The following is an 11776-nucleotide window of genomic DNA, read 5'->3' as shown; positions in this document are numbered from 1 at the left end:
AAGTCATACAAAAAGCGATTCACCAACAACTATACATAAAAACAAACTTATTACGCACTGATTGATTTAGTATTGTGTTATTCATGCATTTTACTATATCTCTGACTATTGTCCAAGTGTACTACAGTTGGCTGACACCTGAAACTTAGTATTGCGTTATGTGTGACATGTGTTGAATTTCCGTAAGTGAAAAATCTAAATATCTCAAAAACTAGAGCCAATTGAGAAAAATGAATGCCATTTTTGAAATCAGCGACCCCAAATTAGCCTAACATCGTTGTCAAATCCTTGGCATAAAAAATCGTGTTGAGCACTGTTTTCAGCAGCATGAAAACGAGACACAAAACATTCATTTTTAGATTGCCGTTAGGTGAGCAATTGCGCTGCGTGTCACGCTTAAATGAACCTCAAAGCTTTTGCAGAAGACCGCGCCTCTCTCGTACCGTTTATACTAGTCGTGGGTGACAAGGTTCAAGCAAGTAATGCAAGTATGCCACCAAGTTTAAAGCAGTGTTAGGTGAACGACTGATTTGTTTTGGACGTTGTGAGCTATGTAGAACTTTGTGGATTACTTACTAGTACATACACGCCTTTTTTAAGTTTGAGATGTTTCTACTAGAATTTATTTTCTTTTTAAACTGTAATTAGCATCCGACCGGGTAGTAGTTGTAGTAATTTATAATTGACTTGAATCACATCGACTTATAAAACGGGAAAATGACCGAACCTCAAAAGCAAGCCGGGGTAAGTTTATGTTAAAACCGCTCACGATCAATTTTGTGTTTAAATAAAAGTCTTACACAAACCTTGAGACTTAATGCTTGACCACTCGCCCGTACTACATAACGCAGGACGCAAGAAAGTATCATTCGTGTGTAACGGAATGATCGTGCGTAATTGAATGTTCAGGCGTTTGAGTTGGTCAGTCACTCAGTCTCAAAGCACCGTTTTACCTCATTGAAGTAGTAGGCTAATTAAAGCGCTTCAACGGTGTTGCGTCGAGATGACTGGGTACTTCTGGCCTTTGTAGCAATCTTCTGGTGAAGGAAAGCACCTACTCTATAAGTTACTATTTCGCCATAGGGCATAAATAATATATAAGCCTACACCACCCGCTGATAGGCTACTTTTGGGTATATATGATAGTGAACTGTGTTCAAGACTTTCTGTAAAGAAATGTCTATCCATAGAGTTCATAAATGTTTAGACACATTCTGCATCCAATATTAAAATATTTACGCCTGCTATGTCATTTAAAATTATCTTTGGTTCCGTTATTTTGATGATGCGTTTCTGCTTACTATGCGTCGCGAATTGAAATTCAACAGTTTGTATATCCACTGGTTGTCACGTTTTGTTTATTTTAATCATATTTTGCGTTTATGTAGTCACAATTGTACGGTATATACCGCAATGACTATAGGCTATGCACCGGTAATTACGTAATATGGTAGCATCTCTTTGCTGTTCGCTTCCGGTTAGCATGCCTTCGATCTGTGGGCATGGCTTGGTAGTGAGGTCATTCGTCTGAATTAATACAACAATGATTCCTTCTCGCTCTTATAATGTCTTGCTCAAGTACATTACAAAAAAATTGCTAGCGCGTGGCATGTATCGAACCAGAGATGGGGAATTCTTAAAACAGTATTTGTTGCAAGACCCACGCTATACGCTTCTGATAACGTTTTGCCATTAGCGGAATCCTCGGACTGCGAGGTATGATTTCCGTGGGCACGTTTACGCTTTAATTTGCAGTTTAATTATAACATTCTTACAAACGTGATATATTCGTGTGTAGGTGTAGAGAACGAAAGCAAAATTTCGAGAGGTATACAGCGTATCATAGTGTATAATCTTGTGGGTAAAAAGTATTTCGGTTTACAATTGATATAAAAGATGGACTAACTTCCGAACATGTAGGTTCCACCGCCTCAACAGCAGTATGGCATGCAGCAAGCGCCCACACAATTTGGTATGCAGCCCGGCCAGCAGCAACAGTGGATGCCTATGCCTCAAAATATTCCAGGCTGCCCACCAGGGTTAGAATACCTGACACAGGTTGACCAGCTACTGGTTCATCAACAAGTTGAGTTATTCGAAGGTGTGTCCCCTTCGTGAAATTGTACACATAATAGTTTACGTATAACTGTTTAGCGAAAAATTACTTAGCAACGAAGCTGACGTTCATTCCACAGAAAAAACGCCTTTTTTGCTAATAAAGTAACTGAAGTTAGGATTCATAATGGTGATTAAACAACTGGTTTTTTTTGCAGCATTTACCAACATTGAAACGAAGAACAGATACGCAATAAAAAATAGCGTCGGACAGCAATGCTATTTTGCCTACGAAGGTAAAATGGAACAGGCGCTGTAACAATGCCGCAGTGTTGCATGCTTGATTCTACATTATGTACATGATCGATTTCTTTTTGTTTTCACGCCATTCGCAAACTGTGACAAAAATGGAAAACAAATCCCGTTCTGATATTTACAGAATCTGACCTCTGCATGCGAATATGCTGTGGACAAGCAAGAGGTTTCATGTTGCATATAGTGGACAACGCGGGACAGGTAAAACTAAAAAAACAACATAGAGTGATGAATGAAGGTTTTGTGAATAGCCACAGTGAACATTAGCCTACGTGTACTGTTAACTTCTATATTTGATCTAATTCTAAGTGAAAATGAAGGGAAGAAAATTCAGATTATAAGCAAGATATCTTTCGTCTGCTGTAACATCTGTGGTTTCGTTTATCTATAAATTTTATTGTTGGCTTAAAACTTTTTCTTTAAAACTATTTAATAATTAACTGATAAAACTATAGCTTTTATTCAATCATTCACCGCCAGGAATAAAAATTTTACACGTCATCTCTGATTTTTTGTTGCCACAGCCATCTACTTAAATCTAAAAATAGCCTTTGCAATGTGCTCAACCCTGTATATGCGTTAGCTTACGAACTAATTTAAAACATAAAAATAACAATGAAAAATATTAAATGAAGAAAAAACGTAACACTTTGCGAACAAACAACGCCGAACGCGTTTTAGCATCAAAAGTTGTTTTTATACGTTGCCAAAAAGTAATATATTGTGCGAGTCAAAATTGCTAAATTTAGCGCATGTTCTGTATACCAGGAGGTGATAAGAATCAACAGACCATTCAAGTGCTGCTCCGGATGTTGCTGGTGCGCCAATACTGACCACTGCTCCTGGAATCTGGATATCGAATCTCCTGTCGGGACCCCCATTGGACAAGTACGACAATCGTAAGTAGAAAGTATACAATGTATATAAGACCAATATGGAGTAGAAATGTTATGTAAGATTTTCGCTATTTATAGATTTGCGATCTAAATAAAGAAAAGGTTAAAAATCTTTTGCGCATGCACAGAAATTTGGGTATACTGTATAGGCTACCAAACAATTTTGTTTTGTTGCTGCAAACAAAAAGAAACGTTGAAACTTAATATCTTACCTTTGTCGAATAGTATTTTAAAGATATTGCCAATTTCTTATATGACAGGTGCATATCTGCAATATTTCTTGTGATTTTTAATATCCTGTTCCTTAATATGGTCCTTTACGCATTAGAACATTCCCAACCAAAAGCAGCAAAAATGAAAAACTGGCCAAAACTTTTCCGTTTGAATGAAGAAAAAAAGTTGTAATAGTTGGTAGTGTTAACTTGAAGCAATTAAAACTGCGCATTTGCTTTACCGACTTGAGAAAAATTTATGTGTCAATGTATAGGCTATACGTAACCTCCTAGCCATGTTTACCAACAGTTTTTATATTCTTTCAGTAAATGAAATTTTTACTTTATAGACAGTCGTTTTGGAAACCTCATTACGACATAAAAGATGCGTCCGGTCAGACTGTCTTCAAGATCAAAGGGCCTTGCTGCATCTGCCACGGAATCTGTTGCACCTGCGACTTCCCGTTTGAGATCCATCCGAAGAGTCTTGATCAACCTCCCATTGGAAGGATCGCAAAACAGTGGTCCGGATTCGCGAAGGAAATGTTCACAGATGCCACCAATTTCTCAGTGTCCTGTGAGTAAGATTGCAGACGTGGTTCATTAGTTTTCAGATATGTTTTTGTTTTTCTTCATCACTATTTTCCAAAGTTTTTAGATCTTTATTTTTTCAACAAAGTAACTTCTCGAAATAAGCATGGCGCGTGTAGCACATAGAAATTCGTTTGATTACTTTTTATAAGCGCTTAATATGTGGAAACACAAAAAATGTTAATAAGTCATTGTAATGATGTAAAAAAATAGCCTACAGCTCGTATAGGCATCTGTTTTACCTGGATAACTCATGACAACTTCACTTGTCCAAACAACACACCTAAACAATCTACATATCGAATATTCTTACAGTGGTTTGCTAAAATGTAGTTTAATAGTTCACGCAGCAACCTTCTAGTAAACGGCCTTTCACTACGCAATAAATGTCTGTTAATCGATCATTGCCGCAATATAAAAGTGGGCTGTGATTTGAAACCGGATAACGCCTTATACAATGGCGTTGTTATTTCAACAAGGAATTTACAACGTGAACACAGTGCGACTATAAAAGTTTTATCACCATTTCCTCATGTTTCAGTTCCAATGGATTTGGACGTAAAGATGAAAGCGGTTCTGCTGGGTGCGACGTTCCTCATTGTAAGTAGAATTTACCTGCACTCTAAGATAGAGTAGTTTTAGTTTTCCACGTGCGTTTACGGTCCCAGACATGCAGATTTGCGCATTGTGTTTATTTACGCACTTAAGCTCATCGTATATGTGTTTTAACATGTAAACGAAATGTTCGCTATATGGTTGGTAAAGATGAGATTTTAAAATAACTTGAATATAGCTGCATCTCATTGAGCAGTGCTTAACTCGTGCAGAAATATTTCACATCAAGCACGATTAATTATTGATTAATTTAATTATTATCCATCTTCGATGACAACAATGGCGTAATCAATGACATGCATGGCCTACATTACTTTATAGTAAAAAGCAAGCTATGGAAGTTAACAACGTATTTTTCAGGATATGATGTTCTTCGAGAACCAGAACCAGCAATGATCAATCTTCACTCTGCTGTTGGCAACAAAAAGTTACTTGATTTTATTTCTTTAGAACTAATTTTTATGGCAATACTAAAGTTTAGAAGTTATGTTTGTACTAAAAATAACGCTTCATATGTTTCATGTGGAAACGTTCACGAGTACATGTTGATAATGTTTTAAAATCTCAGTGCTAGATGGAAAATTGTACATCGACGCAGTATTTCTGCATAAAGAGTCATATATACCGCATTTGTTCTTGGAACAAATTCAGTCTTGGAAGCTCCACTGCGTTTCTTTTTTGTTTTTCTATCGTTAGTTTTAGTTTAGTATATTGCACAAAGATATGTGTTTATCATATGATATTTTAGATTAGTTTATAATGATTTTTTTCATTGTGTTTATTTTTTTAACGTTTTGAGCGTAATGCTCTAGTAATCAAGTTTAAGGGCGTAGTCCATGTCAAGTATCAACTTCCGCGCTATATTATAATGTATTTGTCATATACAGTATTCTAAGACAGGATCTTATATGGTTTTTGCTCATCGTATTCTTCTGAGGTCTTATGTATGTTACAAACTATGGCTAAAACATTTCAAGGGAGGTTTCAGAATTCGATTAACACCATAAACTTTTTTTTGTTATTCTTGCTTCTGTACGAGGGCTTTGTCCGTATAAAATAGGTAAATGTGACAAATACTTATCCATTGTTACCCGTCGGTATTGTTGGCACACCTGGGTATTTTTAAGCCGCTTATATTTATTTCTTGGGAAATCGGCAAGTTGCTGTTTAATTAAACTCTTGCGATAATTTTTAGTTTTTACGTCATACCTATAATAATGATTACTTTAGCCTTTTTATCTAATACGACTAATATAGTGTGTATGGTTTGAACTAAAACGGGTTTTATCGAATGAGCGTTATGTGTGTTATTTTACTCAATAAACGTTTAGACTCAAGATTCTCCCAATCTCTGTTTCGTTTGATGGTCTTAAGGACGTCGCGCTTCTCCAACATATTTGCTTTAAAACGAAAAATCTTGTTGCTTCCAACCAAAATTACCTGGTTTTTAATGCGATAAAATTTATCTGCATATAGGAATATTTGCCAATTAAGTGATGACAGACAGCACCGTATATACTTGTACAAATAGGCTACTCGGTATAGGAACAACATCAGCACCGTTTATGTTCCAATCAAGTCGGTGAAGAATCGAACCTATTACAGCAGCACAAGGCTTAGTCCTATACTTAAACTTTGTTCCAATTCCAGTTCCTATAAATATCATACAAAACAGAGCGTACAAAGAGCGCGCAGGAAGCGATGATAAAAGATTAGAGAACTAATGGCCACAAAGCGTACTGTCCCCGGGCTATAAAATCAATAGGAAATTAAAATTAGTTTTAAATTACAGTATAGATTATACATCATGATATTCTCACCCACTGCCAGTTACGATGTGTATGATTTTCGTAATACAGCGGTATTTAAGGTTTATGATATCCTCAAGGGTCTGTTGTCTGATTGCAATACTGGCCGGTAAGACGTTGCTTAATACTAGATTCGAAATGGTTTATATAACATCGGTTTATACGATTCGAAGTGGCATAAACTGATTTTATCTGAAATTTTCTCGCCGGTTTTAAGAAAAGCAGTATTAATAACGAAAGTTGTAATACAAGTACAAAAAACTTACTGTTCATTTGAAATTTTGCACCAACTTTACGAGTATACCGCAATCCTGCGCAGTGGTAAGAAATGAACTTGATAACTAACAAATGAGCTTTGTCTTCATTCGAAAATACGTTCATCCCAGCTCAGTTTTCATCAAAAAAAGGTTCGTTGGTTAGTTATTGCTTTTGCAGTCGGTTTGTAGAACTAAACTTGTTAAATATCCGGCATTGGGTAAAAAACTTGACAACCTTACATGAAAAATCTGACCGTTTTTTTCTCTCTTATGCCACCCTGCGTACATTATTTTCTAAGTGTGGCGTGAAAAGGGAATTATCTTCCAACTTAAAAATTCTCGCATGAATTAATTTCGACGACTTAGCTTCACTACTCAAGTTACGCTTGCCAAGCTTGTTTGTGTGCATTTTCCGATTGATGCATTTTTATTTGATGTTTTGTGGCGTTGCTGAAATTGGGAACTACTCTACAGTTCCACCGAACATGTGAAAGCTTAGTTTTACAATCTTTGCCCAATGTCATCACAAGTTGAAATGATAGTCTGGCGGTGTACCAAACCTAGTTCGCGTATTTATGAGCTCTACAAGCTAATTACTGACTTCTTTGCCAACATTCTGACTTCAAAACTAACTTATAAAAACCTGTTATGCACGGTAATGCCTACTGTTAATCAAGTTTTAACATTAATACAGTATTGTTAACTTAAACAGTATTGTTAACTTAAACTGGAGCAGCGTACTCCGCAGCACTGTGGACAATCGCAAGCGCTGCAGTACGAAGGGTGGAGGTGCATGCTCCCCATGAGGACCCAACCAGGCATCTTAGAAGGTTGTTTCTTGCCGATATCTTGCTGATGTAGATGTTGAAAAGCATTGGCGACAAGGTAGAGCCCTGGGGTACGCCATTTTTCAGACGCCGCAGGCGGCTGCTTTCTCCATCACTGGTCTTGAGAGTGAAACTGCAGTTGGACAAGATGTTAGTAATGAAACGCACTAGGTGTCGGTCAGGGATCATCCGAAGAAGTTTGAGGGTTAGGCCTTGCTGCCACACGGTGTCATAGGCAGCCGTGACGTCCACCAGGACCACACCTGCTTTCTGTTTTCGCTCGAAGCAGTCCTCGATGTTGTCGGTGAGCTTCAGCACCTGCTGTACAGTTGATCGTCCCCGTCGGAATCCAGCCTGTTGTTGTGGGAGCTGTGGGTCAACGACAGGGTCAAGCAGGAGCCTCTCCATGACTTTGTAGGGGACACAAAGTAGAGAGATAGTACGGTAGCTTTTGGGATTGTCTTCGGGTTTGTTAGGTTTTAGCAAGGCGATAACATTGGCTCTGCGCCAGATCTTCGGCATCGCCATGCGGCGGAAGCAGGATGAAAAAAAGTTGTTGAGCCATGTTTGACATTTGGGGCCACACTGCTTGAGGAACTCTGGGGGGGATGTTATCCGGTCCTTGGGCTTTCCCGCTCTTCAGCTGCATAATAGCTCTGGAGAGTTCCTGGATGGTGAATGGCGTGGAAAGATGTCCGTCTGGTCCAGGTGCCTTCCATAGTGCACTGCATTCCTGCTTTACCTGGCGTGCATGGTTCTTGTCTGCATTACTAAAACGGCCATTGGCTAAAAGCTGTCCGGCTATGGAATTTGCTTTAATCGGGCATGGTTTTGACTGGGAGTTTCGTCCAGTGAGGTGGTTAAAGATCTTCCACGCTTTTCTGCTGTAATGCGTGAAATCAATGTCCTTTACAGTATCCTCCCAGCGCTTCTTACATTTTTTATCAAGGCAGTTTAGCAGGTCTGTGGCCTTGGAAGCAGCATCACTAGGTTGCTCAGCACTCACGAATGCGTCATAGTGGTTATTGCATTCAACATCCCATGTAGGGATGTAGTGTTGCCGACGGCCACGTGGTATGGACTTCTTTGCAGCGTCAGTGAGTAATTGGCAGAATGCAGAGTAGGCTACATTCAAGTTGGTCGATTTGGGGTCTGGTAGCTTTTTAGATCCAGACTCGACCAATCGAGTGTATTGTTGCCAGTTGGCTTTCCGGAAGTTCCATCTTTAGACTGGTTTTGTTTTCAAAGGTTCTATTGGGTTCGTTGGTTTTATTAGTGATGGTCTGTGTTGAGATCTTGGGAATTTATCCAGAATAAAACGTCTCGGTCTAGGGCCAGTGTTGAGATTTGTGAAAGCCAGGTCAGGGTTAGAGGTGGTGTTCCATCTGCCTGAGCAGAAACTGCCTGGCTGTTTGGGGTCAAACAAAAGGTGGACATCGGAGGCCGAGGCCCATTCTTCAAGTGCTGCGCAATCGTGGTTTGTAGCGCTGTAGCCCCAGGTAGTACTGTGGCAGTTGAAATCGCCAGCATAAACACATGGGCTGCTAAAGGTGGGGATGGAATTTTTAAGTAGCCTGGCAGGAGGCGGTTTGTAGACATTGATGACATTAACGCCTTCCACCTCTACAGCCGTCCATTCTGTTTCGGAGTTAGCATCACATGTTGCCATGTGCTTCCATTTGGCTGTTTGCTTCACAAATGTTGCTGTGCCGTGGATTGTGCTCTCGGTATGGGCAGCCAAGGTGTATCCGGCAATCTTGAGCCGGGATATATCGATTACATGAGTTTCTTGTAGAAGGATGGCGGTGACTTTGTGGGTACTCACAAGGTGTTCCAAGATGTTGATTTTGGCTTTTGTGAGACCTTCAACATTCAGCTGTAACAGCGTGACACCTTCCCGTTCGGCAGTTATAGCTGCCTGCCCTAAGGAGGGCACATGCTTCGGGTCAGTATTAGGCTGCTGGGGCTGAGTTCGCATTTTGCTAGGTAGCTTCTTGTTTAATTTTTCTCAGGTTGTTGATATTAGCCTGACAGACGTCAGTTTCCAGGATTCACCACGAGGAGGTCATCAACTTGAAGTACATCAATGATTGTGCATCACGAAAGGTGAAAGAAATTATTGAAATCCATTGATAGTTAAGAAGAGTATGACTTGGGGCATCGCTTTGTCATCGAAAGCGTATTGCAAACCGAAAAGAATAAAATAACATTGAGACAATTAGAAATATGCAATGCAATGCAATGCAATGCAATGATGTGATGAGTGATGCAATTTAAGTCATGCAGGGAATGAATAATTGTGAGCTGGCAACAATGCCGTGCCAAAGCTTTTTATTGTTATTGTTCAAGTACCATTACTGCGAAAAGGTCTGCAATGCTTTTTCATTTAAGTTCTTGTTGTAAAAGTTTGATTGGTTACAAAAAGCTAATAAATAAATAAATAACAAACATTATATTTTATAAAAACTTATGTGTCATGAAATGGTGTTAACACTTGTAGTCAACATTTTCCGAGATAAATTGTTTAAAGTATTCAAAAATTCGCCTTAACGATAACTTACCTTACCAACCCTAACCTCCAGGTCAAGGCTACTCAAATAGTGGACCGCGGACCGTATTCGGACAGTTGGAAGGTTGAAGCCGGATTTCGTCAGTGTCTCAGTATTCTACACAAATTTTTTTATCCAAAAACATAGCGCTTTCTTCCGTATCTCTGAAGCATTTTCGACAATTTTACATATTTGGTTGTATGCCAGAGTCTATAGACCACTTAGAGATACGGTTTGCGTTTTTTCTAAACCCAGAGTGCTAGCATTCAACCTAAAACGTTGTAAAACTGTACAATTTACGATCGTTCATGACTGCTTAAAAGTTTTAAGTTTTTGAACTGGATCTATTCTTTAAGTAGTAGAGTAGCCCTGCTCTAGATGCATATGTCGCTGAAAAAAACTGCGCAGCGAAAGGATCTGATACCACGGCCAATAAAAATAACTCTTGGAGAATTGCTAACGGTAAATTCCCTATTATAATTGAAATAGAGGTCAAAGTTTAACAAGAAAAGTATTAAAAATATTATTACCAACAGCAGTTCTTTATTCACAAGATCTAAAATTTATGCTATAATTTGAAAACCAATATTCTTTTAAAGTTTATTTATTGCAGCATAGTTTATATATTGCAGTTTGCAGCACAAAATAAAAATCCCGAACAAAACCTTGATCAGAGTTTCCAACCTCCATTTAGGGAAATTCTCAACCCCATGACAACAAACGGCTAAACTGTGTTTGTCAACGAACCGTGACAAAAAAACAATATGAAATCCACCGCGGTGCTTTTCAAAAGAATGAATGAAATGTCATTTAGACTTTGTTACTAGTCCAAACAAGTCCCCTATTGTATTTGATTTGTATATACACAAACCGATTACTTCAAGCGTTTAAACGTAACGGATAAGATCAACATGAGGTCAATAAGTCTTAAAGCGTACAATGTGTGAACCCGCCGTAATTCCATAACTTCAGGAAGAATTTTTGCAATTTTTTTGCATGTAGCATCCTTTTACATACGAAAGTATCACATAATGTCAGCATTAGAGGCTTAGCAAGAAATTTAGCAACTTTACAGGATTTAAAGCTAGATTTAGGCTTGGTTTTGGAATGTAATATCTGCATATTGTTGTCCATTAAGGGCGTATTGCAGGTAGCCTAGCCTATAGTTAGCAGTATGCCTTGCGAAATCAAGATATATATAGCTTAGAGCATTTATATATTTTGCTTTGTGTTTAAGCCTATTCTTTATTGCATGTTGTTACAGAATTTTATTTCAGCAAGTTTGATCTGTAGTGTCTGCCCCAGCTACATAGGCTATGGACAAGCTAATGAGGAGCTAAATTAGGCTAGCTGGTTGTCTTGAACTATATATTCAGTATGTCAGTATGTGGGTCTTTTATACTTTTACACTCCGACTTGAAGGCCAAAATCGTAAAACGTTATGAGGTAATAGAAAACAAATTGCGACCTGATAATTATAATTCTTCAATACCCGAAACTGATATGGGAGTGCATAAGCAAAAGAGACCTGAGTATGTTTTGGTTTTCATTTGAGTCAAAAAATATCAAATTATGTCAGGTTGTTTCTTGTATTCACTTAGGTTAGTGATTGTTTCATAAAAAAAACAAGAAACACAAAAATGAAATTTGA

General features: G+C 38.4%; 2 protein-coding genes across 2 annotated transcripts; one reads left to right on the top strand and one right to left on the bottom strand.

Annotated features, from left to right (window-relative positions):
- The first annotated feature begins 538 nt into the window (after positions 1-538).
- Positions 539-6021, top strand: LOC143469541 (phospholipid scramblase 1-like). The gene is made up of 8 exons (XM_076967277.1): positions 539-744; positions 1921-2101; positions 2274-2351; positions 2495-2571; positions 3139-3269; positions 3829-4055; positions 4611-4669; positions 5045-6021. Exons 1-8 carry the CDS (start codon positions 718-720, stop codon positions 5078-5080), a joined length of 816 nt encoding a protein of 271 aa, XP_076823392.1. The 5' UTR covers positions 539-717; the 3' UTR covers positions 5081-6021.
- A 2027-nt stretch (positions 6022-8048) lies between these two features.
- On the bottom strand, positions 8049-9554 carry LOC143468633 (uncharacterized). Its single transcript, XM_076965962.1, has 2 exons — positions 8897-9554; positions 8049-8782 (listed from the first exon to the last, which is right to left on the bottom strand). The coding sequence occupies exons 1-2, from the start codon at positions 9552-9554 to the stop codon at positions 8049-8051; spliced, it is 1392 nt and encodes a 463-aa protein (XP_076822077.1).
- Between the last annotated feature and the right edge of the window lie 2222 nt (positions 9555-11776).

The sequence above is a fragment of the Clavelina lepadiformis genome, chromosome 8 (assembly GCF_947623445.1).
Source record: "Clavelina lepadiformis chromosome 8, kaClaLepa1.1, whole genome shotgun sequence".
Classification (NCBI taxonomy): domain Eukaryota; kingdom Metazoa; phylum Chordata; class Ascidiacea; order Aplousobranchia; family Clavelinidae; genus Clavelina; species Clavelina lepadiformis.
Note: the sequence above shows the minus strand (reverse complement) of the source record. Positions and strands in the feature narration are given on the sequence as shown.